This window comes from Atractosteus spatula, chromosome 4, assembly GCF_055471065.1.
Source record: "Atractosteus spatula isolate fAtrSpa1 chromosome 4, fAtrSpa1.hap1, whole genome shotgun sequence".
NCBI lineage: Eukaryota > Metazoa > Chordata > Actinopteri > Semionotiformes > Lepisosteidae > Atractosteus > Atractosteus spatula.
The window spans coordinates 72,039,500-72,067,325 of record NC_142709.1 but is presented as its reverse complement, the minus strand read 5'-3'; the positions used below and the strand labels follow the sequence as shown (position 1 = coordinate 72,067,325).

Here is a 27,826-nt window from a genome sequence, read left to right as displayed (position 1 = left end):
ACGTTTTATGCAAAGAATAAGTGAAACTGTCTCACCTTGGCACAGATGCCATGAATTCAGGGTACTGTATACTTGTTGGTCCCTGTGAAATGCAGAGCTGTTTTTGTACTGGAGAAAGCAGAATTTCTTTACACTTGGGAGGGGAATGAGAATTACTTGACAGACTAATAACAGGAAAATCAATGCGGCAGCTCTTGTCTAGTCAATATTTTTGAACTCGGAGTAAACTGAAAAATCAGGTTATTTGCTGTGCCTCTTTAGAATGGGCACACATGGTGCCTTCTCAACGAATCAAAAGTATTTTAAAATCAAGGCTGCCTTTTCCCTTGTTTTTGAACCATTTTAAACCTTTGCTGCTGTGCCTTTAGTGTCGTGCAGACTTGCGTGCCCTGAAGACCCGAGCCATCTGCTTCTTCCTCGGTTTACTAGGGATGAGAGCTCCTGCGGTGTTTTTCATGCTTCCACTTTTTTTTCGTAACAGGTGTCATTTTTCTCCTCTCCACTGAAGAGGTGCATAGTGGTTATAATCTTCAAGGTTCCATCTGAAGTGTAGCACTTCACACACTGCACTGCGGGAGAACTCCTGGTCACTGACTGAGAAGTTCCACACACTTCAGACCTCTTGAGCACCAAACCTCTACCTCGGGGCAGTGCCACTGGCAAAATATACAGAGCTTATCGCCTTGTGCCTCTCGTGATGCAGTTAAACTTACATATAGTGGTGTGGTGCTCTTTGCTATCTGTTATGTAACCTAAACCTTTTATTTTCTTTTTCCTCTGTCATTTCTTCCCCAGGTTCCTGCCCAAGATCTGTACTTAATTGGGAGCAGTTAAGCATTTATTATTGCCAATAACGGATTTATTTTCTTCTCAGTGTTTTTCATCAGGACAACTAATTGTCAATGAAGTCCTTTCCACATGTCTCAACCTCATTGCCTACATTGTGAAGACTGTTCAGAAGGGCACAACTGCCTGTAGTTCAAAGTCTTACAAGATACAGTATGTTGACAGTGTGCAGAAACCCTAGTTTTGGGAAGGCTGGGCCATTATGACAAAAAAGGGAGGGTGTTTGTAATGGGTATGAAATGGAAAATAAAGGCTGATGTAAAAGTCCAGCTATTTTTGCAAAGAATTTCTAGTAAAGTATCCTAAAATTGTGATCTTTGGAACCTGTTAACTTGCAACAGGCAACAACATCAGACACCTAACATTCATAAGAAATTAATTAATTAATTGTCCCAAGTACTGGGCAACTTACCATTAGCTCATTCTGGGAGAGAACTGCATGGCAGTCGCAGGAAAAAGGTATTTTTTTTATTTATTATTTTTTTAGACACGTATTACCTGTCTGCTGAGAACAGTGACTCTATAATAAAGCTGTTAGAAAAATCTGTTGGACTTTCAAATTTGCTTCAAGTCTGTAGAACAGTGAAGAATTTGGGGCAGTTAAAAAAGACAGACCTTCTCTGTAAGGAAACATTAGTAAACTAATTCACTGGGTGGCAATTCAGTTGAATTTAATTAGAAGATCACAGCAGGAAAGCAGCTTGTGGACTTGGACTTTTAGATGGGGATACAAAGATTTAAATGTTTGTTTTTTTTCTGCATCCTGTTAATGTGAAAAGGCGTCTCATCTGCATGACTCAGACAGAACCACATGAATTCCCGATGCAAGACAGTCCCAGTCCTGAGTTGTGCTTTGCACTTCAGGACAGGTTTGCCTCGGCGCTCTCGCTGATGCTCAGACAGATGAATCGTGTAAATCAAGATGTGCACAGGCTGCTGTCTGGCAGCCCGCTCCATTGCAGTTGTGTGCTTTCAGAATTGTGTGTTTGGCTACACACTACAGTGCAGCAGAACCACCACCATTTGCAGTCCCTGTTTTTTGTGTTGTGTTTTTTTTGTGCTGTGCCTGTTGATGTGTTCTTGATTTTCTGCGTCTGTGCGTCTTGACCTCTGACCCCCGTGCCATTGTTCAGCAGACAGATGCTGTCCCTCCCTGCGCTCCGGTAATCCCGGTGATCCCTCTCTCTCCAGTCCCTGCCGAGACCACTGTCATCTCTCCACCCGCGTCACAGGTTTTTTTTTTGTTGTTGTCTTTTTTTGCTGGTTTATTTTCCATTTCACTGGGCGCTTGTGTGGAGCTGTTACTCGGATACAGAGGTTCCTGAAAAATCCCTGTTTTTGTGCTCGAGCCTCTGTTGAATGAAATCGACACGCACTGAGGAACTAGGAGATTAATACAAACGGAAGAGGCAAAACAGCCCAGGAGAAACTAGATATTATTTGCTTGGAGAATTAAACGCATTCATGCTTCAGCATTGCATTTTTTGCAGTATGGTACGCCATGTATGTACAAAATTTCAGTTGTTCTTAATGTGGTTTTCTTTCGTATTGTTAACAGTTATTCTCACCAAAGTGCAGTATTATATTTTAATGGATTTATTTTTGTTTTTGCAGATTAGAAATGTTTCTGTATGCAGGAACATTTTGATACATCTTGCATTCGTGTTGCGCTTTCATGTTGTGTGCTATGAATGCACTTATTTAGAGAATAACTGGGACTCTTTCTCCTTTTCTTCAAGGCAAATCCTCCACCTGTAGTGGTGAATACAGACAGTCTGGACACTCCTCCATACGTAAGTTTACTTTTTCACTTGTCTTTTATTTGGTAAACATTTTCTTAACTCGCATTTTGTTTTATCTCGCATTTCAGAATACCCCTGTAATTCGTTGCAATTGGCTTCTTTGAAGGGGGATACATTTGGATTTTTAAAATCCCAACGGTCATAGGCCTGTCGTTGGGATTTGGAGCTGTAACCCTGCTAGCCTTTGTTTAAGTTGTGGTGTTAAATACCCGACAGACCCCCTGTGCGCTATGTGCTCCCTGTGCTCCAAGAGCTATCTCATGTCATGGAGACGAGTGCCCCTGTTTAGAAAGAGTGGGTGGGTTTGTTTTTCTAGACCACTCTGCTTGTGTGTTTTGCGTGAATCATGACATTAAAAGGAGAAGAAACGATTAACTGTAGTTCAGGTGGGTAGCTGCGTCAGCATGCGTATCGCAATAATAAGAATAAAGTGGAACATTCTTGTGGCCAGAACATGGCTTGCTCTTTTGCAAACGCACTTTTTAAACAGCCTTGCGAAGCAGTGAGCTTTGCCCAGGGGTATCCAAGACTGCAGGGTCCTGAGGAGGCTGTGTGAGCTGTCCTTGGTGCTGGAGGACGTTCAGAGAGGCCACCTGGTCTCCCTCTTCAGAGCGCAGCACAGCCTCAGTTGAGAGCACAGAGCTGTTCCCTCCACTCTTTATGAAGTGCTTATTTACTTGAGTGTGTAATTTGCCAATGTCCAGTGATCCTTAAAAAAACAAGCATTGTAATAAGAAGTTAGCATGACTTAAGTTCTCTGCTGTAATTACTTAGAGCCATTGATTGCTGATGTGTGATGGACGTGCTGCAGGAGTGGGGAACAGATGCAGATGGCAGTGGCTGCACGTCAGATAACATCTTTCAGCGTCCATGTTTGCTAATGTACTCCTGGGCTTTTGTCAAGCTTTGAGTCATCTGAAATATTAGGGTTGTTTGGGTCATTAGTACACAATGACAGTCTGGTTGTTCTGCTGGTTTACGCCTGAAAGCCATCAGGACAAATTGTAGAATTGTTGCTGCGGTTACAAATTCCAGTTTAATTAGCGTCCACACTGATGCGAAGGCTTGATAATTTTGAGGGCCCGAATTGTTTGACCTAGGTTAGTACAAGTAACTCTTTTGTAGTATGGAAAGGTATGTCTAAACGTTTTGTTACGTTTGTGGGTACAGCATCAATGTCTCTGTGAAGGAATTCCTTCAGATGTGTTGCAAAAATAAAAAATCAAGTAAGGAAAAAGCCTAAAGGGTCTCTGACACACACAGGTGTGCTCCACTGAAAGATTTCTGAGAGGGCTGTACTGCTGGTACAGGTGGCCTGTGTACTCCCCGCTGTTTTCTGTCCTGCCTGAGGGTTTGGCCTTAGGATGCTCCTTACATATTCCTGCTCCTCCAGTCCCCTTTGTCTCAGCTGTGAGGTTGTTAAATTGTTCTTCATGGTTTTTACATGTTCAGGCAGGGTCAACAGTACACAACCGATTATCCGTTTGTTTTGCAGGACATTTTTCTTTAAGGATTTCCGTATTTTTTTTAATGGCTCAGCAGCGTCTTCATAATCCTTCATATCCCTTTTTAAGCCAGATTCCCCATGGAGCCCACTTCTGCCGTTCAATGTCAGAAGAACATGCACTGTCAAGAGACAGTCAGGTTTCTGCTGTGGAACCACTACCTCGTAGACAGTAACATAAATATCTGTACCTGCCACAGATCACTCTGGGTTTCAAAGCTTGAGCTCACAGCCTGTGGCACTTCAGAAGGAAACAACAGGTTAATCCTTTCTGTTTCCTCTGTGCAGAGCATATTGACACCTGCTTACCACCGTTTAGTAATCACATTCTTCCAATATACCTCATTGTGCTAGCTCTGAGGGGTTTTTGTTGTTGTTTTTGATACGAAATTGAAAGCCATTTATAGGCCTTAATTTAATTTAGAAAGCAGTTGGAACAGCTGCCCAATCTGGATTGAAACTATAACATGGAAGACATTAACTGCTGTCAGCTTGATTTGTCTTTGTCTGGGGGATTAATCTGCTGATCTAAAATGCAAGGAAAACAAGAGGAGCAGCCACCAAAGCAGAATGATGTCCTTGGTTGTTCTGTTTAGCTGGAGTTTCCTTTTTTCACTCTGCTTAACTGGGTGGTATTCTTGCACTTGTGGTCGCACTGGTTGACACTGAAATCCTGAGGGAGAGGCCGTACCTATGATCTTTTGGCAGAATTCAAAAGAAAATCTAATCCTCCATTCAAAATTGCTGCATCAAAACATTTTACATTAATTGTGGCACGGGGAAAAAATATAACTGTTGCTGCCTCTAAATTTATCAGAAGTTATCTGTGACGTTTGCTCCCTATCATGATGTAATATGTAAGGAATATGTAGACTCTGGTACTGCTTACAAATCCTGAGCAAACTTATAATTTCCTAAACCAATCTTGTAATGCAACGCTTTCATTATCATTATATGCGAAGAATGCATGAATCCCCTGAGGAATGTGATAGCTGTCAAGCTTTCCGGTGTGTAGCATCCTTCTTCCTGGCATTGACCTGTTCTTTTGAAAAGGGCGATGATTACGTGCTGTCATACCAGTGGCTGTTTAGTGGGGCCTCTGAAATTGAATCTGTCCTCTGTATAGACTGGTGTGTACTGTTTGTGTACACACATAGGAATTAAATAGGAACTGTAGGACAAAGAAAACTGGCCAGGCTGCGAGAGTTCTGAGATGTTCATGTTTACCAGCTGGCAGGTTTTCTAAGCTGGTTTCAAGTTTGGCGCTCGTATTGCCAAGCCAAGGGGCAGACTGCACCTTCCTGGGAATTGTGGTTTTTCATCGGGAATTTTCCTAAGGGATTGACACTAACTTTGGGCTCTTCAAAGAATGTGGTTCTTGCATGGATTGATCTTGGTCTTGAGTCTTTGTGAACCTTCCTGGTCCTCCTGTGAGGAGATGTTTGCCCAGACCTCAAGCCTGGATAAGGCCGCTGTTAAGTTTCTCTGCTGGACGGCTCAGGCCTGCAGGCTCAGGGACGAAGCTGACTTTGTATCTATCTCGGGGTTCCAGGCTCTTGTGCCGGGACTAGTCACCCCATTTTTCAAGGCTCCCTTTTATCTTCTTGTGCTCATTGTTACTTCCTGGCATAATATATAAAAATTACACTCCTCCCCCTGGGTTTGGATGCTGTGTTTTGAGGATCCTGGGCAGTTACCCCCACTGCCTCCAGTTTGTCAGACAATCTTCCCCCTTGCCACCTCCTCGTTCTGCACCCTTCCTTCCCAGCATGCTTGGTGATGCGACACTGAGGCGGCGTTTTGCTCACAGAGCATTGCGAGCTTGACTGGTGGGTTATGGGGGCGCACGGCTCACACTGACGACCCTGACGGCTCACAGGACTGGGACGACCCTGCCCTTCTCGTCCCAGTCCTGCAAATGGCTCGGTGTTCACCCTTTGTGAGCTATTGGTGAGAGGACCGGCAGGGGTGCCCCAGTCTGCTGCCAGTTCGAGGTTACAGGCAGGAGGGGGCTGTTCTTGCCTGTTCAGCTCTGTAGGGATGGAACACCCCAAAACCTTCCCTGCCTGAGTTCTCCTCCAGCCGTGTGTTGAAAGACGTCGGGGTATCACAGCTGGAGAAGAATGCAGGCAGGAGATGTCTTGGGGTGTTCAGCTCTGTAGGGTTCGCACAGTGAAGAGCTGGCGAGTGAGCTCCAGCCCCTTGGGAGTGTCACCCTAACCCCCAACTACCTGTGAATAATAATAGTGGATCACAATACAGGCGAAAGTGTCATTTCAAAAAGCACGTGCTGTGTTTGATTCCGGAGGCCAAATCTCTCTTAAAGTGCCACTAATTTAGCAAGTCCTTGTGCAGAGGGAGGCTGAAGCTTATGGCAGAGCTGGAAATGCCACTGGACATCTGCTGCTGCACATACAGTAGCTGGTAGACGAGCTGCTTGCTCTGCAGAGCCCAGAGACCAGCGCTCAGCATCACAGGCAGAGCTCAGGAGAGGAGTGTGCCTTTTTTTTACATTTTATTCCCACCTCCATTTTTTTTGTAGCTTTCCCGAAATATTTTTTCACATGCTTTTCCGGATGACCTCAATTGATCTTGTGTTTTATGACGCATATATTCCGTTCCCGTTTGTACAGGTGTGGTGTCCTTGGTGTCGTTTTCTCATGGCTTTGAGACGGGGTCCGTATTAGTCATGCTGACCTGCTATCATATTATTACAGCTCTGCAGCAGAATCCCTCTGTGCTGCTGTTTGTGAATGACTCTCACTGTGACAGGGAAGCGGCGGTAATCGTGTGATAGAATTGGTAGATCACCACCTTTGTGTGCCTCAGTTCATCTCTCTCATTAAAATATAAGGATCAGCTTATATTTGGAAAAGGTCATGTACTTTAGGAGGAGTATTTTAATCTACAGACATAACAGAAGCTGTTATATCTCTAAATTGAAAAATATTTTAAGATTCCTTGTATTAATGTGAGCAGTTCTCTTTTCCATGTAGATGTTTGTTTTACATCGCATCGTGTTAGGCCAGCTTTCATTTTATGAAGGGACATTTAGTACAGGTGTTCAAAACTGGCTAAGCCTGTTTCAGCTATCGGGGAGGCCTATACTGGAACAAAATTAAAAAAAAACAGCTTTTCTTTTACTTTTATGCATCAAACCCCAGCTGACTCCTTCCCAGTGCACTCCGCGTTTGGTCTCCAAGCCTCAGAAAGAACGCCTAATTATCAATTACACTGTCATTAGGCACTATGTCTTTCCTGGGCAGCTGTGTAGGGAGGAAGAGGGGTCTGTGCTTCAGAACCCTCCACAGCCGCGGGTATCAGAGCTGCACTGTTCTCCTTTCCCACTGATGTCCTCTGGAAACCTCCTAATTAGCAAAGTGGCGATATGATGCTAAAGGTTTTCTTAAGGGATTAATTGGCTTAATTGAATTTTTTTAATCCAATTTTGTAAAAAAGATCTCATAAGCATGGTAATATAAACCAGTTCCTCCATAATGTTATAAATTATTAAGGGGCCTCTAGCTAAGGTTCAGCATTAGGTTGAAACCAAGCAAAAAACAGATCATATCCCCCCCTACTCCCCATCCATCCAGCCTTAATTCAGTGACAGAGGTCTGAGGTGTTCTCCAATGTCTCGATATTAATCGTCACGTAAATGATTGTCAACATTTTTCCTTTTTACTTTCTGCAATTAAAAAAAGCACACATGTAATAAATTGCTGTCAATGTATTTATGGAAGGAATGACCAATCATTATATAAAAACATAAACTTAATAGTTTTTTGCGAACAATAACAACCCAGACCCTTTTGTCTCATGTGACTATAGTCCAGTGTGCAGTATTTTCCTATGAGATCTTACAGATAGTGCCACCACAAGTCATTAAAAAAATGTTGTAGATGCATGCATACCTTGTGGAAGTTAATTTTTATACAAGGCAGCAATTCTGCACCAGCAGCCATCCTAGATCAGGTGGAAAAGTGAGAAAATTAAATTTGGTTTTATCAGATTGTGCACATCCAAAGTCTGCTTCTGTCAGGAGACCAGGGTAGCTCCCCTACTCTTGTGCACAGTACCCTGGGATCTTAGTGACCAGGCAGCCATGACCTTGGTTTGAACTCTCATCTGAAGTACAGTACCTCCTGCAGTAGAGTCTCAGTGGTCCCTAAACTGGGTCATTGGACTGGGAATTCAGGAACAGGGGAAGAACCACCTACTGTTCCAGCAACACCACTTGCAGTAACCCAGTTTGCCTCGGAGGACTCCGATCCCAGTGCTGCGCAGTCCCAGCCCTGCTTAGCTCCTGAGAGCCGGCTAATACTGCTCCCCCAGTATTAGCCCTCCGTTTGTTCGGAACCTAGTCTTCCTCTGTGCTTCATCTGCTACAGCAGAAGCCCCAACTTGTCTTGCCTTCAGCCATTATTGGCAACACATTACAGTTTCTCTCCTCCCGTTCTGGCGTGTGTATCCGTTTTCAGTGATGCTGTGTGCGCCTCTCGTTATCGGAGTAACGCTGACTGGCCCGTGGCAGTGCCCGTGTTGGGCTTGTGACACGGCTGGGTGCCAGCGACCGTCGGCCTTCACTTCCCGGGGAAGTGTGTGCAGCTGACGCCTACGGGCCCCTCGTCTTCGCCCCGCGGTTCAACGCGACGCTTCTGCTTTTGTAGTGTTGTGCGGGACGTGCGCTTTGCTGCTCAAGCTGTGCGCTTCCGCTAGTCCTTCCTTTGGGCTGTTGAATTGATTACAGCTTCAGTGGCAGCCTTTTTTCTCCCTGTGATCCTGCTGCTCGTTCCGAAGAGAGGGGGCGACTGCCGCCCCGGACTCTGTGGACAAGGTGAACTGCGCCATCAGTAACAGGGCACATCACCCAGGAATGCAGTTCAAAATCAGTAATTTGGCATTTAAATCTATTTTCTCTGTCGTTTTGGCACCATTTTTTAAACTGAATGGCAGATGAATTTTTGCTGCTTGTATCAGCCTCTGCCTCCAACTGAGTCTTCTATCCCTGTTTAGGGTGATGATCCTGTGCCCCTCGTTGTGGTTGAACAAGCGATGTGACGAAGTTGCTTGATTAGAGAGAGCTATAGTTTGGCACGATGCAAGTGCATTGCCTTTCAATTAAGGTTTGTGGTTTAGAAACACAAAGGCAGTTTGCTGATCATATTACTGTTACCTCGGGTGACATTACAGTTCCCTGTGGTTTTGGTTATGAATCTTGTTGATCTGTGGCTGGTGGACAGAAGCAATCAAAACCAGACCAGATGCAGAGGACAGAGGATCTGATTGTTGTTTTTTTTTATCGGGGACTCAACAGCATTTGTTGTTGTCTGCCATTAGCCAATCAGTTTCTCTTTTCTTCCTGTTTTTATATGACTGAGGAAGGTACTGAGGCTGGCAGGCTACTATGCTGAACTCGGCAGCATCTTGCTCTAGTCAGCATCAGACCTTCATACTGGGTGAGAATGGAATGAACCTCCATGATTTGGGCTCTGGTCCTGTTGGGAGAGAGTGGGAGAGACCTGTCTGAGATGGGCTCTGGTCCTGTTGGGAGAGAGTGGGAGAGACCTGTCTGAGATGGGCTCTGGTCCTGTTGGGAGAGAGTGGGAGAGACCTGTCTGAGATGGGCTCTGGTCCTGTTGGGAGAGAGTGGGAGAGACCTGTCTGAGATGGGCTCTGGTCCTGTTGGGAGAGAGTGGGAGAGACCTGTCTGAGATGGGCTCTGGTCCTGTTGGGAGAGAGTGGGAGAGACCTGTCTGAGATGGGCTCTGGTCCTGTTGGGAGAGAGTGGGAGAGACCTGTCTGAGATGGGCTCTGGTCCTGTTGGGAGAGAGTGGGAGAGACCTGCCTGAGATGGGCTCTGGTCCTGTTAGTCTGCTGGGACAGAGTGCAGTGCTCAAATGCCTCACTCTTTTTTTCTTTGGTAATGTTACTGTGAACAGTGTTAATTAAAACATCAGAAATTGTTTCCATTTGATCTTTAATTCCATTTTCTAAGGGAAGAATAGCGAACTGATTGATGGCTTAGAAAGGTCCACAGAAACGGCACACGGCTTCTTCTGAGTGTTGTTAATAGGCTCTTGTGGTGTGGCTGTCCTGCGGCTCTCAAGCCCGCGGTTGTGTTACACTGCTGACACCGTGTTGTCAGTCTGACACCACACCTCTGGCCAAGATCCTGGTGTGAGGGCGTTAATGCAGCACCTTTCCTTCTGCCCTTCAGAGCGCTGTCTGTGTTAGCGCAGCAGTCCGCAAAGCTGGACACCCTGGGCAGGTGGGAAAATTGCATTAACAGTTCAGTTAATTAAGCTGTTATTTATTATTATTTTCCTTCTTATTGACCAGGTGAATGGAACAGAGGCGGACTATGAATATGAGGAAATCACGCTTGAACGGGTAAGTGTTTTGGTCTTCCCTATGAATGCAGATGCTAGCTGTAGGATAGCGTTTTTTTCCTACAACAGTACATTGGGTGGTCTACACCTGGGTATCACAGTACCCATCTGTTGATGAAATTTCTATCCAGTGTCCCTTCTGGCTGTGCCACACATGTGTCCTGTCTCTGTTAGTCAACAGATTGTCTGACCGGTGCACAGTAATGGAAAGCCATTTCTTCTTTCTGCTGCTCAGCTCCCAGCTTCCTTCATCTAGAATTAAGAACCTGCATATGGAAACATGATCAAAGAATTTTCTAATCTATTAGCAGGTCTCCTTTATTCCATTGTCTGTTCTTTTTCATTTGTAACATCCGTGCCAATGTAAGCCTCGTCTTTGCAGAGGCCTTATGTAGGATCATGCAACTGCAGGGCGTTATCCTGTGTCTAAGACTATAGCTGCAAAGGATTTCAAGTGACATGTGGTCAACCTCTCACTGTGTACAGTTCAATTCCACAGAAAGGCCTTTCTTTAAAAATTGACAAAGTCCTTGAATTTGTGCCCAAAACAGCTCTTCACCTCTAGCTGAATACTTGCTGACTAGCGTTAGGAGGAATATTAAAGCCTTTGATAAATGTTGTAATGTACGGAACAGAGAGGAGGGGTAGCAGCAAGCCATCCTAAACTATTTTAAATAATCTCCCACATTTATTACACCCCACCCAAAAAAATCTTTTACATATATAACTGACACATTTTATGTGGGACTAAGGACGTACCTGTGTTGTATCCCTGTAGCAGTAAGCTATTGCCTCTGTGATCAGTTTCCTTCTTAATCTGAAGACATCCCAGCACATCCTAGACGTGCAGCATCATGTTTCATTTCTGTAAATAGTCATTTGTTTTCATTTTGATCGTGCAATGCTGTCAGCAGGTAGTGTACATATTGCCATGACAACACATAAAACAACAGAGTCAATTTGGTGACGACATGCTGGAATAACCTAGACATTTTGTGGATCCTCATCAGAGTTAATTAACTTTATTCCCAAAGTGTAGTAGGCATGTGCGCCACTGGTCCTGTAATTAAATTGAGTTTGCTTACAGTGTTCCAGCTGCAGGTTCTGCCAGCCTGCCCCTCTCTCTGTCTCCATCCATCTGTCCGCCTCCTTACAACTTCTACCCAGCTGTCCTCCACGCAGTGTATTATCTGAACACATGCTTTTCAGGCCTCGTATTGATCACTTATTCCTGTTTGTTTTGTGTGCATGGAATGACAAAGGCCCCCTTCAGCATATGTGCCCCCTGAGGTCCTGCCTGTCTTCTTGTGTTTGTTTAAAGGGGAATTCAGGCCTTGGTTTCAGTATCGCAGGTGGTACAGATAATCCCCACATTGGAGACGATCCCAGTATCTTCATCACAAAAATCATCGCAGGAGGCGCAGCTGCTCAGGACGGCAGGTTGCGGTGAGTGTCCGTCCTTGCCCTCTGTGCGGGGCCGCTGTCTGGCTGGAGGGGGTGGGGGGCGAGAAGGAAGGGGGGGTCGGAGGGCGAGATGGGCGGCGGGCATGCCATGCCGACCTGTAGAACTCCGGAGAGGAAGAAGCTCAGCGCCAGAGGCTGAGCCGGGGTTTGCTTTTTAAAAGTACTAAGCAATTTTAAACTTTCCCTCCACCTGACCCTCACGTTTGTGGGACTAGCAGTGTCCCACCTCATGCCTATATCGTTCTGGGAGTTGCACCTCCTGACAGGAGCAGAGAAGCGCCTGCTTCTGGCCCTTCGGTCCTGGGGCAGTGTCCTGCCGCGGGTGACCGGTGCCGCCTCTTCCCCCACAGGGTCAACGACTGCATCTTGAGAGTCAATGACGTCGACGTCCGAGATGTCACCCACAGCAAAGCAGTGGAAGCCCTGAAAGAAGCCGGGTCGATCGTCCGGCTGTACGTCCGCCGGCGAAAACCTGTCACGGAAAAAATCGTGGAAATCAAGCTTGTTAAAGGGCCTAAAGGTAAGGGAGTAAGAGAACAAGCTGTTCAGGCTCAACCTGTGCTTTCTCTTCCCCTCCTGTGGGAAATCCTGTGCGCATCTCCTAACACTTCAGACTTTTCTGCAGGCCACACACGTGCATAAGCACATTTCTCAGCGAAGAGTGGTGGCCCACATCTTCTTCTGTCCAGGACAACTCGTATTTTCCATCGTTAAGCGCCCCAGTAAAGTGGAGGGTCGGCCGCGTGCCGGAAACCCAGAAGAGGTCGCGAATGAGGCAGTTTTTTTGTTCTAGCGCACCGGGGGCTTTTTTATTTGGAAACTAAGGCCCGGAATAGATGCTGGTGCCTGGTGGTGGTTGTGTGGCAGGAGGCACACGTCAGGGAGCACATTTGTCATCTGTAATTTCTTTATTTTTTTGCTGCTCTGACACCGTGCGGTTTCTCAGCCTGTTATGGGGGGGTCTCTTGATGACGGCCGCAATTCCCAGCTTGCTGCGAGTTGGCCTTTCTCGCTATTAGTGTAATTGGAGCAGTGTTAAATGCTCTGCTCTTAACTGGGTCTTCTCTAATTATGGAAAAAGACTGCGAGAATCATAATTAAGCAGTGAATCTTCATCACTCTACAGATTGATTTGTCCTTACAGGACTCATTTTGTATTTGAGTTTAACCTGCAGAACAAGGAGGCGAGGAGGCTGAAAAGCTGTTTTATCTCCTTCCAGGTCTGGGCTTCAGCATAGCTGGAGGTGTTGGGAACCAGCACATTCCAGGGGACAACAGCATCTACGTCACCAAAATCATCGAAGGCGGCACAGCTCATAAAGATGGGAAGCTACAGATAGGAGACAAACTTCTGGCTGTAAGAAAACGTGTTTTTTCAGTCCCGCTTTGTCATCTCTCCTGAAAGCACCTGAATCTCCCTTGCAAATATCACCGTGTTCACAGGACCCCTAGCAGGTGTCAGCAGTATGATAACTGCCCTGCATCCTTCTGCAATTGTCGTTCTAGAGCCTCAGGTGCTGCAGCTCACCGGCACTGGCCATTATGCCCCAGCTTGGCACTGGCTTGCTAGTGTCTAGTAAATAAGCAGCAGTGGGAAGCGTTTCTGTATCCACAGTTCTGGTGTCATTGCTTTTGTTGGTGTATTTACTTTTTTACATATTTTATTATTTATTTTATGTATGCTTTATGTTTCCCATTTTTAATTGCTGGTGTCTGATTAGGGAGGGTGCAGTGGCTGGTGCTGCTGCTTCACAGCTTCAGGGTTCAGATTCGGTCCCGCCATTGTGGACTTTGCATATTCTCCCTGCGTCTGAGGGATTTTTTCATGCCTGTGCTCCTGTTTTCCGCCACCGTCTGGAGATGGTGCTGCTGTGGAATTAATGGGGTATTTCTGAATCGTCGCCCCGAGTGCGGGCGTGATAGATGTGAGTGCGCCCTGAGATGATGTCAGGTGTTGTGCCCTTTGCATGCTGGGATCAGCACCAGTTCACCGCAATGCGCTATGGAACAAAGTTGTTGATGAGTGGTTGAGTGCATTTCATGCTTGAAAAAGCTTTTACTGAAGAATAGTAACAGATCACTTGTAGTTTTAGACCAGCGTTGTACAACACTGAATTATTAAAACTCTGCCTGTTGCACGCAGATGCAATAGAATTCATTATCTATTGAGACAAAGTATTTCTTGTGCAGTTTTTAATTTCCATCCCCCTTTAAAACAGAGCCATGTTTTAAAGATGACTGAGGTGTTACAGCATATAGTAAATTGGAGAAGAGTGGATTGTGAATGTGATCTTTATCTGTAGTGAGAGAGGCCCCCACTAATATTGTATAACTTGCAAATGATATATTTTGAGTACAGTTCTGCAGTTTTCCAGAAACACCTTCATTCCTTTTCTGTTTAAAACTAAGAGTTCCATGTTGGATTCTAGGCGTTTTCATTTCTCTCCCTGTGCAAACAGTATGTGAGACGAATAAGATTACTGCTGTGAAATTGCCTCAAAACCAGAGGCGTCTTCTGTGTGATTTTTATAACCATCACGAGCCACGCTTTTCTCTTCCCCTTTAAAAAGTTATTTGTTCCTTTTGAAGTAATTCCTTTATCTCAAGTACAGTTGCAGAACAGTCAGGATAGACCAGAGGAAAGCCCAAGCCTTCCCTCCAAGTCCGCACGAGCACCGTGCAGCTGGGCTTGTGGGATAACGCAGGTGTGTATATTCGCAGGTGAACAGCGCTTGCCTCGAGGAGGTGAGTCACGAAGACGCCGTGACAGCCTTGAAAAACACCCCGGATGTTGTTTATTTGAAAGTTGCAAAGCCAACCAGTGTCTTCATGAACGACAGCTTCGCTCCCCCTGACATCACCAACTGTGAGTGTTCTCCCACTGCCAGCTCTGTTGCAGTGTTGTTACGCTGGGTGCTTAGACCCTGTCGCTAAATGTTTTGGTGCACGTAACTTTGCAGCTGATCGGAAGTAGCCAGGATTTGTACAGTTATTAGAACAACTGCCCCCCCCCCCAATAATATGTCCCTCATACTTAAATCTCTCATAAAAGAAGGCAAGCTGAAACCAAAACTGATGAGAGCAAGTTTCAAAAGCTTAAAGGTGTCAATATTACATTCTGTTACAAATTACATGGTTCTGGTACCAGTGAGACACCAGACTTGGTCATTTAGCTCCCCTCGAATTGGGAGCTTATTGGCAGTCAGATGGAACATTAGTCCTGGGGCTATGACACGACCCTGCTCAGATCCTGTCTCGGCTTCAGAGGGGAAGTGTGAGCCTTTGCTGGCGATCGCTGCTCACATATGGCCATGGGGGATGTGGGTGACAGATTGCAGGGAACATCCATACTTCAGGAAGGTCCTCCAAAGAGCTTCTCGGTTGCTGGAGTCAGAGGCTTTTGGGACGTCCCTGCAGAGAGATTTATGCTTTCTGCCGGGGATGAAGAGCAGCGAAGGTTTGTCAGCTGCGGCTATCTTAAAGCACGTGTGGACTGATCCCCCTCGTGACGTGCCATATTGCCATACTGATCGGCTGTTGCTGCGAGATGCACACAGCGGGAGCTCTGAAGCCCCAGAAGCAAGAGAATCTCCGGAGCTGCTGTCCTGCCCTGCTGCAGCCAGCGCACACCCTCGAGCGGCCCGGTTCAAGAGGCAGCCCGGAGGGCCTGGGAGAGGAGTGCAGGCCATGCGTTTACGTTACGAAAGATCCTAAGAGATTCAGTAACCCTTGAGCTGGAAGATCATACAGGTGGGAGAGTGGTAATCGTGGTAAAGAGGTTAAGTGGTGAAGAGGAATTTTCATGCATTATCATTTCAGAGGGGAGCAGCGGGTGAGAGGTGGGTCTCCTGAATGTTTGTAAGTGCACTGGCTGCCAACATACAAGTTGCGGTATTCTCTTAAGGGAGCGACAAATGCTTTCAGCTGAGAGTGCATCTGATGCCCATATGTTACTCCACTCCAGGCAAGAGGTGATTAACAGATACCATTAGCTGTCCAAAAAAAACCTTTCCACAGAGCTGGAGTTCTTCACACGTCACGCCGCAAAATGGCCATCATCCTCCTTCCTCCTGTTTTCCCCAAGAACATACGAGCTGTGTGTGCGCGTTTTGCTCAGAGGAAGCTGGGACCCAAGGACTGGTGTTTAAGACCTTAAAAGCCCAAAGCTTTTGCAGGAATTAGTCAATAAAGTAAATCACATTGTTCTCGAGACGTATTTCTGAGCTCTGCTGTTGCAGTGTCGGTTCTTCCCCCATTAGTGGTTCTGTTCGTGACGGGAAATCGCAGGAGAAGTTTCACAACGTGATTGTGTGCCGAAAGCATTTTAAATGAACAGGGGAAACTAGAGTAATGCTTTTTTCTGTACATGGAGTAAAGAAACAGTGGCCAAGCTCTTCTTTGCCAGGGGGAAATTGGAGAACAAAAATGTGCTACCCATTCAAAAACAAATTGTACTTAATTTTTGTTTTTAAAGTGTTTAAAATCGGTCACATCAGCCCCTTAATTCAAGCCATTTTAAACTGTTCAGTGGTTTATGAAACCACAGCTGAATAGGATGCTGCCTGTCTGTGTTTGGGACTTAAAATTGTGTTTTTATTCAATAACTGTAAAAGAAGGGTCTATAAATACACCAGAATTTTATACCAAGAAAAGATTGTTGAATTGCACTGGTCAGATTTCTTTGCTAAAATAAAACAGCTTCGCCTTTTAAGAATAGTAATAAATGTTTCGTGATGAAAGGGCTGTTTAAAGCAAGTCGCGCTCTGATTCCTGACAGTTTGAATCCGTGGAACTGAAAAGGCTTTGTGTCTGCTGGCCTGCTGGCAGCTTGCTGTAATGAACAGAGCAGTGCACAGCTGTGGCGCTGCTGTAACTAAGGAATAACGTCCCGGGAGTGCAGCAAAATTATTTTTTTTCCATCCCAGAAATCCAAAATGAATTATATGAATAATTTAGCACTTCTGTGTAATTTCCAAAGTTTGATGACTTGCCTCGGTATTATTGTAGGTCCTGGACAAGGATTCTGTGCGTAAAATGCATGAAGGACAAAAGCATATTCAGTCAGGAGCCAGATCACATGGAGCTCCAATTTGCTAATCCATGTTGCAATATACCAAAGTGCTGAAGTTGAGGCAGCGTTATGTGTGATGATGGATTCGCATTTGCTTGGATGTGATCTGATGGAACATAAGGAATGAAAAGTAATTTTATTAAGTGTTTAAAATCACTTGCCACTGAGTTTAAGAATAGAAATAATCTTTCTAATTGCAGATCTGATGATCGGATGAAATAATATTCTGTATCTGCCCTTTTGTCAAGATGCAATCTAGAAAACATAATTTTCAGAAAACCTGGAGTCCCTTTTGAAAAATCTAAAATAGGCTATTCCAAGTAGTTTAAACATCTGCTAAACCAGAAGGAAAAAATCAGCCTTTGAAGGTCTTACATGTAGTTTTTTGCTATTTAAAAAAAATTATGAAATCATTATTCAGTAAATTAAGCTTGAGTTTATTTTAGGCTGTTGAAATTGAAGATTTTTTTCATTTGAACAAGATCTCTTGCATAGAAAAAATTCAGACTAAGGGTGGATTTACCAGAAAATACAATCTTTTCTGTGTTCTTGAATACTTTTTATCTTCATGGGACATCGGAATTGCATTTTGCCGCTTTGTAAATCTGAAACATTTGCTTATGAAGGCTTTGTCTGAACTTGTGCCCTACATTTACAGTCTGACAAACTTCTGAATCTTCTGTCTGTAATTTGTTTGATCTTGCTTGGGTGCAGTTTTTGAACAGTAAAATTGTTTTGAAATATTTATAGAATGCTTTAGTCCTCTGTCTAGCCCTCCTCGTCTCTCAGTAAGTGCAATACTGAACCTTTCGAAAGCAAATAAAAATTTAAATCTCTCGCAAGGTTCTGCATGCTTAATAAGTTCCTTCATCATCATTCCATTCCTCCTCCTTAAGTAAGCTGTCTGCCGTGCTTTAAAATAGATCTTACCTTGCCTCTTCTAATCATCCGTTGTTTATTATTGTTCTGTTTGTGAGATCGCTCTTCCACAGCCAGGTAGTAACATGACGCATAGCCTGAGGCTGGAGCTACCACCTGGCTCCTCCGTCCCACGGCTCTTGGAGACTGTTCAGAGCTGAAAATCTGTCCTTTAACCACAGAGCGTTTGATAACTAGCTGTGTGGAGGGATTTTTACACTCCAGGCCAGCGTTGTTAACAAGTGTGCGCAGCACTTGTCTCTTGGTCGGACTCAGCTCCTGGGATTCTTTCTGAAGATGTGTCTGGGTGGTCTGTGTAGATTTGGGGCCCTGTGTTTGTTAGCAGAGCCTCAAAAGCAATTTGAAAATAGGTTACAAGCTAAAATGATGCATTTAATGCAAATAAAATGTGATCATTTTTAAAAAGTCAAGGGGAACATTTTTTTCCTTCGTTTTCTGATATATGACTAGACGTTATTCCATTGTAATACTGAGTACGTGTGGACAAAGTAGTTACGTTGATTTACAGTAGCAGAGGTTTAAGACTTGCTGTATGTATTCATTCATGTTGGTTTAAGGGGAAATGTTAAAACCAGTCCTAACAACCAGTCCTAACCAGGGCTGTGTCGCAGTCATTACTGCAGCCTTGTGCCGAGTGTCCGCAACAAAACGGAAACGCACGCAATTGAACACTTAGATGGCGTAGATAGTTGTGTTCTTATTGCCATGTGGATCTGAGGATGATCTCAGGGCGTTGGCATTAACCTGCCTGACTTTCCTTTCAGCCTATTCGCAGCACATGGAGAACCACATCAGCACCCCCAATTACCTGGGACACGTGCTGCCGCCAACAACCCCTGGGAGGTACTCCCCCATCTCCAAAGGAATGCTGGGAGATGAAGAGATGACAAGGTAACCCGCACGAGGCACTCGGGTCTTTCTCGGGCACTGAGGGATACTGTTGCAGTAATGCACAGCTGTCAGACGGCGGATGTTTCGATGGTTTTTCTTACTAATTTACAGTGCCTAGCTGATTTTCTGATCTGTAATATCCTCCCTCCCTGTGTGTGACCTGTTGCGAGGCGGAGGCAGAGGGGTGAGCGACCCGTCGGGGAGAGGGGCCAAGGCTCAGCCATGCGAGCCCCGCTCGGCACGTGGTCTCCTCGCAAGCCCCCACTGCCATCACCCCTCCGTCCTCGGGGGGCCCCTCCGCGGCGCTGAGACCGACAGATACCGTTCTTAGCGGTTTATTGCGCTTAACCTTCCTCGATGCTGACCCTGTGATTAGCTTCTGCGCCAGACGTCTGTGAAAGACATCGCTGTCTTTCAGGGACCGGTGGGCCGAGGACTCATCATCGTCCCTGCTGAAGTGATTTTTTTTTTTTTTTTTTACACACTAGTTTTAGGTCATTGAACAAAAATTCAAAAATAAATTGTTCTGTCCTTTTTAGTCGGAAAATTCAGATTGGAACCTTTCAGCCTTGCAGGCTTGAATAGGTGTCTTGCTGGTTCCTGAAAGTTATTAATCTCTGTTATTCATCTTAATGGTCGATGCGGCTTTCTTTCTCCGTGCTGTGGTGTATGAAGGCCAGCACCAGGGGGCAGACCTGCTGACCTGAATCCGAGAGCCGCTGTCCCTGACCTCGTTCCTCACTCCAGAGCCCGCGGGCCAGAGAGAAACGAGGTTACATCACAGTGGCGCCTGTGGTATTGGGTTGTCAGAGGAGCAGAAATCTTCTGCAGCACCAGAGTTCCCCCTTTTCAACCGGAGTTGAATTCCCATGGCAAAGACATTCGCCTTACAGGGCTAATGGATTCTTTGAAGTGGCTTTTAACGGCGATCAGTGAGCTGAAGGTTCAGATGGGTAGCTGGTGTGTTTGTTGTGAGATGCCTGACCTGTAAAACCATGAGATCAGATGTGGTTTTACTGAGTAGCTCAAATGAGGCCTCAGCAAGTTTGTTAGAACTGATTTGCCCGGCAGTAAAGTTATAGAAAAACTTGAAAATCAAAGCACACCGTGGACTATACTTGTTTCAGTCATGTACCTCCACACAGCTCTGACTTGCAGAATCTCTGTACAGGAACAGGTACAGGTGCCCAATTATTGATCAATTAAGAATAAAAATGAATCTCTCTGCTGTGGCGATTGTGATCGGAAAAGGCAAAGCCTTTGGAAAAACAGTTGCCGTTATTGCCACCTAGTTACCATTATTGGTAATTAATGGTAGTAGCATATCAATAGTAATAATATTCAGCTGTTTCTTGTCTTACAGCAGTGTTTTAAGCTATAAAATGTATTTGTTAAATTAGCTGTGTTTATGGGAAAGGGATATTTTACGCATGTTTCCATGACATCCGGAGATTTAAAAATGGATGACAGTGGGGAAAGCCAGCAGGTCTGCGTTCAGGCTGTGTTTGATGTTCCTGCCATGCTGGTTCATTGCAAGAGGTAGATAAAACTTTAAGAGACAAATAAAGGCCTCGTAGACCAGGGCAGCTGAAAGGTGATTTCTGATGCGCTTGCTCAAGTGAATTCCCACAGCAGTGAAAGCAGAAGGCCGGTAGCAGGAAGTAGGTGGCTCGGTGCAGGGCTCGTCCTGGTTTCCATGTCAGGCCAGTGCGGAGCAGACTCCAGCGATGCTGGTTCCCATCCGGGGAGTGGAAACGAGGTGCCTTCCTCAAAGCACAGGGGCAGGGACTTGCTGTACCAGGACCAACCCACCACCCATGGGTCCAGGCGCTTGTCCACTGCGCTGTGCTGCCCCCCGGAGGCAGAAGGGGGGAACTAAAGCAGAAGCCTGGGTGTGTCATCGGTTCCGCGGCTGGGAAGGTCTGTGTCAGCAGTAGTGAGGCTAATGGGGTGTGTGAGACGGCGAAGGAGCTGCTGCCTGATCATTGAGCTTTTAACCTGGGTAAGGACTCAGGAGAACTGAAGCCCTTCTTGTCCTTGGAAGTGGTGTGATTCACTGTTTCTCAGAAGCTTCTGGGAGCTCCCAGCACCCTGACCCCTGTCTGGAAATCATGTGTCTCTGCTCGCCATCCAGTGTGATTGCGCTGCCAGGGGCTTGTGTCCAGGCGTGGTGAAAGTTGTTGGTTTCACCCTGGGGACAAAGAGAGGGGAAAAAAGCTCTTTGGTGAAAATGGCATTGCACCTGGTCAGGAGTGAGGCGCTATGTAATGCGAGAGGTGATTGAAAATGAGCGAGCCAGGTTTGATCTCGCTCTCTCTCTGTCCCTCGCCAGCTCACGTCAGAGACGGATTCTCTTGATCTGGCTGTCCAAGGGGATGATGGGAACACCGAGTCCAGTGGCATAGGAATGGATTTATTTTTAATGTTTTTAAGGCCAGTCAGTCAAATGCTCTGTCATGTGCGACTTTAGGACTGATAAACAGAGGAGCAGATGGTGATTGTCCAGCAAGATGCTGTCTTGGGGGGGAAGCGAGCAGGCTCCAGTTCAACATGCGTGTCATTAAGTGCTTTACGATGTTCAATCCAGTCTAATGGAGGGATTTGCGTGGCATCAGAGACAGCAGTGTCACCAGAGATGTCGCACTTCAGAGGGCAGATTTTGTGACGCTGGCTGTATTAATGTAAGTACGAAGAACAGAGAGCTAAATATCGGAGGAAATGGCTGGCAGCATCTGTGAACATCCATTTTTTCATTGGATGAGTGTTAGGTTGATCTTTCGGCTTCTTCTGGCATAGATTTAGCCAACGTCCTACCGTGCAAATGAAATCCCATTTAAATACCAATTTTTAGATCCTTGGATTTGATAATAATAATGATAATGTTTCTTTATTAGCCCTATACAATTTCTTGCATTAGGAATTCGTCTTTTCGCATACCCCAGCTTTTCTCCATGAGACACAGACACACAGACAAGGAGAGAAGCTTGGGGTCAGAGCGCGGGGTCAGCCATTGTACAGCGCCCCTGGAGCAGTTGGGGTTAAGGGCCTTGCTCAGGGGCCCAACGGAGTAGGATTCCTCTACCGGCTGCGGGATTTGAACCGGCAACCTTCCAGGCACAGGCGCAGATCCTTAGCCACAGAGCTACCGCTCCACCCATGATGAGCCACATTGGTAAAATGTGTGATTTCAGGTTGGCTGTGCCCACTTGAGTATGATTGAAGCAGTTTTGCCCCCAGTGTTTGCGTGACCTGTTACTGTATCTGGGTGAAACTGAGTGTGTTCGGTGCAGACTAACCTGCTCTGACGGGCGTGGCTGTAGTCTGTCTCAGCCTCGCGTCTGGTGTAGCAGGGTGCCAGGGGGTGGACGTTTCACTAGTTTATAGCACATTTTACTGAAGGTGCTTTTTCATTTTTTTTGCTTAGTTTCATGTATCCAGTTTTTACAACAGCAATATGGTTTGCGAAGACGCTAGGAGCCCTGAGGATCCTGTGAGGAGCTCCTGCCAAAAGCAGTACTTCACTGCCCTCTAGGGGCATAAATTTGAATGGCAGCTAAACATTTTATCAAGGGCGTCACATTTGCCAAAACAGTTTTTTTTCTTGAGCCGTTATTCGCTGAGAAGAAAGAAAACGTAAGTTCTAATTTACTACCCATACGAGTCCTGCATTTTGCTTTTGCTTTGCATCTTGCAGTACAGGCACTGTTGCTTCTGTCCACAGAAGCCTAGCAGTGTGGAGTGCGGTGCAGTGCGCTCTGACCCCAGGCTCTCTCCCTGTCTGTGTGTCTCATGGAGAGCAAGCTGGGGTATGCGAAAAGATCATTCCTGATGCAAGAAATTGTAAAGGGTTAATAAAGTGTTGTTGTTGTTATTATTATTACTATGAAGGTATGAGACTGCCGTTCTCCCAGTAGTCCAGCAGAGGGAGTGTTCTGTCAAGTAATGATAAGAAGAAAGAAGTGCAAATGCAATAAGACTAGAGCTCGGGTTTGTCGTATCGGTCTACCTTTGTCCTGTTTTAATCCTAGTTTTCAACTGGGGATTAAAATCGGGCACGGGCTGCTTTCCTCAGGCCAGTGGGCAGCTGGCCTGTCCCTAGAATATCTCCTGATTTGGCTAGCAGACGTGTTCAACACTGGCGAACGTGTTGCACTCTGATCCACAATAAGCCACACAAGCGCCCAGAAGACAGGAGGGCCTTGCAGGCTGTGCCAGTGCACTGTGTCCTCATGCACAGGGCTTCCTCTTCTGCCAGATGAGCTTGTGAACTGAAGATGTCACCTCTGCCCTCTCGGGCACCTGTCCCTGCGTCTGACATGTTGGCTTGCAGCTACCCAATTTTAACTCATTCTTTTTGTCCACCCGAAATCAAAACGCACAGAGACAAGGGCATGTGACTGGTAAGCCCGTGCGTTGTTTTGGAAGTCGCTGAAGTTAGATTTACACCTTGAGTTCTGGCGAAAACTTACTTTGTTCTGCACAAGACGGCTGGAAAAGACAGAAAGCAGGACATTGGCGTGGCTTCGAGCTGCACGGTGGAGACGTCTGCTATCGGTTCGTTTGGCTGGTGCTTCTAGCCACAGCAGTCTCTGTCTGCAGCTCTTGACAGCGCAGGGCGCTGGCTGGGGTGGGGCGAGGCTGCGGGGGAAGTCCCGGGTCGAGGCTCTTCTCTCGCCCGCTGGCTTTCTCACAGGCCGCGCCTGTCCCCCGTGTGCCTTCCAGGGAGCCGAGAAAGGTGGTCCTGCACCGAGGGTCCACAGGCCTGGGCTTCAACATCGTGGGGGGCGAGGATGGCGAGGGCATCTTCATCTCCTTCATCCTGGCGGGCGGGCCGGCCGACCTGTGCGGGGAGCTGCGGAAGGGAGACCGCATCGTGTCGGTAAGGGCGCCGTGCGCTGCTGTCGGAATGGCAGGGCATTCGCCGCCGATAAGGCCCTGTGTCTTGTCCTCCGTCGATAAGCATTTAAGAGTCTAACATATTTCCTCATGTAATCTTTCAGAATTTGCCCTTTGATCAAATTTCAGAATTCGATGGCCTTGAATAGAGGCAGCCTGACGGCACATCGGTGTAAGCCCATGCCCCACAGGTGAAGAACAGCACCTCTGTCCCCCATCGTTAATTCAACACCAACGGGAAGGCCTGCCACATTATTCTGCAGAAAACATTACTTGGTGGCCTGATTTCAGATGCACGCGTACCCTTAATGTTATGTTATTTTAGATGAACACTCTCCTCCAGGAGCTCTGCTGGCTATTCCTGAAGATTTAAAATCTGTTGATTCATTCTTCAGAGACATGATCTTTCCAGCCAGGGTTGCTGCCCAGACCTCGTCCTGAGTGCCCCATGCTGTCCAGATTTCACAAACGCCGCCTCAGTGTGCCAGCGCGCTGCAAAATCTGGTTAAGAGAAGGCTAAATGCATAAGAACACAAGGAAGAATCCTGGTCTATACACTGAAATACCTTTGTATTCTTCAATTATTTATGTATGAATGCACAGCAGAGCCTGAACCAGAAGGTTCAGCTCTAGTCATAAGACATCCGAGAGCCTTGAGCAGCGTCTCTTGACAGCACATGAAACTCTCATTGATTTTGCCAGGAGCCTGTAGATCCTTCTACCGGTTACACACTGTATATAGAGGCTGAAATCAATAGTTCATTTAGCGTGGCGTGTGAGATTCCTCGGGGGGGGGGGTTCACTGAGCCCTTTAACTCGTTCGAGGGCAGGCCTGTTCACTGAGGGCTGCCGTTGCAGCCTCGTCGCTGGGTGGTCTGGGGAGTGTTCCTCTTCCCATCCAGACATCTAAAGCTCCTGGCTGCCGGGGGGGATTGGATGGGGGAAGTAGGCTCCCGAGGCGGGTGTGTGTGTGTGTGGGAGGTGACTGTATGCCAGCCATAGGAAGCACCTCAGATTTGCTGCCCTCACACTGCTAATACTGACCAAAACAGGAGGTGGTGTTGGTGGTGTGCCCTCGTGGCCTCCCTGGCAGTGCGGGGCCGGGACCCGGTCCGGCTGCACAGGAGCCGTGCCTGCGCTCGGCTCCCTGACCCTGTCCTCTCCCGCAGGTGAACGGGGTGGACCTGCGCAGCGCGACGCACGAGCAGGCGGCCGCGGCGCTGAAGAACGCGGGACAGACCGTCACCATCGTGGCGCAGTACAGGCCGGAGGGTGAGTGGCCGAGGGCGATGCAGGAGGGAGTGCTTAGGTGGACACTAGTGCGCACGGATGAAAGGGGCCTGTGCGGCATGCGTCGGGTAGGGTGTCTTATTATCGCCGTAGCTGTGAAGAGGGATCGGATGCAGAGCTCAGTCCTGAGAATTCCTCTCCCACAGCGGTAAGAGTCTTCTTCTCTCCGAGAGCTGGGGTACTGAGTACTGTGAGAGCGCTTAACGAGGTGCTTCGCAGTTGGAGAGGTGGCGTGTTTTTCTTTTTTGATCTGTATGCGCGGTTCTCCAAATGCAAGGCTCAAAGGAGTAGTTTGTTCATTGATCAACAGGGCAAGGTTTTTGAAGGGAAACCTCCCCATCCATCTCTAGCTCAGCAGCTTCGCTGGTGGAGCCTCTCTTGCAAATGGGTTTGTTGTTGGTTTGCTTCTGGTCATAGGCGTTCTGTTAGCCTGCATTTTTGCTTTCAGAATTTCCCAGGATTTTCATTTCCAGGGGTTTGACCTCATACACACAGCACATCCACTGTACAGAAACAAAGGGGTGAGCGATGTTCTCCTCTGATGGCATTTCTGCTGCCCGCACAATTGTTTCCTATCATGCTGTTTTTATTGGCTACCTGTTCAAGTGGCAGTGCTGGCCTTCATTGACAGTGAAGCCCCAGTTGTGCAGTTGAAAACCGAAAGGTGCCAGGTTTGCTGAAGCCTGTCTTATGTGAAGACATCGGACAGTTTGTTCTCCAAGGATCTTCTGCATATCTTATTTCTGTTCTGTCCCGCCTACAGAAAAACCTACTGTGTTTTTCTGACTCGCTGGTGCTGCTGTTCCCTTCTAAGTGTTTATTAAGCAGGATCTGTGTTACATATGTCAGCTCTGTCCCCATGCTGCACTAAGTAGGCATGAGATTGACTTTACAGCACTTATCAGGAAGACAGAACCTCTTCTGGCATTAATAGCAGAACAGAATCTGCCTACTCCTGAGGTCTAAGCTGTAAGTCATTACTCTTGGATGCTGAGAATATTGCTTTCCTCAAGGTCTGCCTCTGCTAGATATGCTGTAGAAATCAGTCATATTCCACCTGAATGTCAAGTTTTGACAACTGTTATATTCTGATACAAGACAGTCCCTGAACTAGGTACGTACTTGATTGCAGCTTCACATAAGGCAGGCTGATAAGAAAAAAACTTGCACAGTGTTTCAGTTTCTTCTTATTGTGGTGAAGGTTTTAAGTACTTAGCTTTGTCAGCCTTCTGTCTTTAGACTTGGAATAAGAATATTGGAGAAGACAACTGAATGTTTAGGAGCCTGCTTGGTTCTGGAGCACTTGCTGGTCTTGGGTATCTCCAAAGGCTGTGTTTTCTAGTCTCTGTTCTTAAGCGTATTCCTTTTCTGAGGTACCGTAATAGTGGCACGGTCAGTTTGGCCTGGCCGGTCGGTGTCTTTAAGGCTTCCAGCCTCCATCACTTCCTTCCCTCATTGACCAGACCGAGCTCTGGATCTTGTGCTGTTCGCGTCCAGTGAGGTTTGACGAGGTCAGAGTCATCAGGTTTTCAGCAAGCTTTTGTATCTGTGCCTGACGTGCCAGATGATTGAAAATAAAATAATAAAATATTCGTCAAGCCGTTTTTCTCCTCCCTTTCTCAAAGGGTGAGTTTGGTGCTGTGAGCACTGGCTGCTGCTACAAAGCTCTCTCCGTCTCAGAAATGTCATTACTTTTCCCACAAGGTGTTGCTGCTGCAGGAGGATGGCAGCCTGGCTGTGCTGTGTGGCTGCCGTGCTGAGCCACTAGAACCAGTGTCAGGTGCAGAATCTGATTCAAGCTTCGTAGGCAGGCCCTTTACAGACCTTTTCCTCGTGTGCTGGGTCAGGCTGTTGGACGAGCAGCGTTTGTGTCCAAGCTGTTGCCTTAGCAGGCGTCTCGGCACCTTGTCCTACACCTGGCACGCCGGGCAGAGCTGTGGAGTAAACAGCGGGCACCGGCACTGGCTTCAGCCTCTTTCTTCCGGCCATGAGGCAGGCGATCAGGATTAGCGAGCTGCGTGGCAGGGAGAGGGCATCTGCGCCGCCTTCCAACACACGAGCTGGGGGGAGGTGCTGTCCCTGGCATCGGTGCGGTCAGGCCGGGCTTGGACTGGCATGGGGCTTCCTGCGAATGAGCTGGACTCTGTCCAGCGCTGCTGAGGAAGGAAGGAAGCAGCTCTTGGACATGGAGCTTCTCCTGCATGGATTTAATCTACATTATCTTGCTGGTACCAGTAAGAGATTAACTTGTAAAAAAAAGAGGCTTAGGTTAGTCTGCAAAGGAACAAGTTAAAGACTTATTCCATGCTGAAAAGAGAAGAAAGGAAACGCAACGTTTCGCCTGTGGAGCCTTCTTTGGGTTTGCCAATCCAAACTATGTGGCTTTTATGGGTTGACACACCCGAAGAAGGCTCCACAACCGAAAAGTTGTTTTCTCTCTTCTTATTTCAGCATGGTATAAACCTATTGTTCCTTTGCAGCCTACGCATGCTGACACAGCTACCCGCCTGAATTACTTTAGGTTAGTGTGTACTGCAGCTCTTCAAACAGTTTTATTCTCTTCACCTTTTTTCTTCATGGTTTACTTTCCTCTTTCCTTACTTTCCATAGCTTACTTTCGGATAGCGAGCTCTGTGTGTGGCTTTTATGTGTTGCAGTAGAATTGAAAACGTCCCCTATTGCATGACTTTGGTGACTAGTCATTTTATTTTTCATGCCTCTGTCTTTTGTC

General features: G+C 46.7%; 1 protein-coding gene across 22 annotated transcripts in view; it reads left to right on the top strand.

The window, feature by feature from the left end:
• LOC148837180 (disks large homolog 1) overlaps nucleotides 1-27,826 on the top strand; it is a 174,601-nt gene that overhangs the window by 113,081 nt on the left and 33,694 nt on the right. For 9 of the 22 annotated variants that reach the window (XM_088915110.1, XM_088915109.1, XM_088915106.1 and 6 more), the window contains 9 exons: nucleotides 2,586-2,639; nucleotides 10,495-10,545; nucleotides 11,866-11,990; nucleotides 12,359-12,528; nucleotides 13,229-13,365; nucleotides 14,730-14,874; nucleotides 18,783-18,909; nucleotides 23,632-23,788; nucleotides 24,975-25,077. In XM_088915110.1, coding sequence (XP_088771236.1) covers nucleotides 2,586-2,639; nucleotides 10,495-10,545; nucleotides 11,866-11,990; nucleotides 12,359-12,528; nucleotides 13,229-13,365; nucleotides 14,730-14,874; nucleotides 18,783-18,909; nucleotides 23,632-23,788; nucleotides 24,975-25,077 — 1,069 coding nt within the window. Of the gene's footprint in view, nucleotides 1-1,972; nucleotides 2,079-2,585; nucleotides 2,640-10,494; nucleotides 10,546-11,865; nucleotides 11,991-12,358; nucleotides 12,529-13,228; nucleotides 13,366-14,729; nucleotides 14,875-18,782; nucleotides 18,910-23,631; nucleotides 23,789-24,974; nucleotides 25,078-27,826 lie in introns of all 22 variants that reach the window. The other 13 variants (XM_088915107.1, XM_088915103.1, XM_088915102.1 and 10 more) reach the window with 3 other exon arrangements.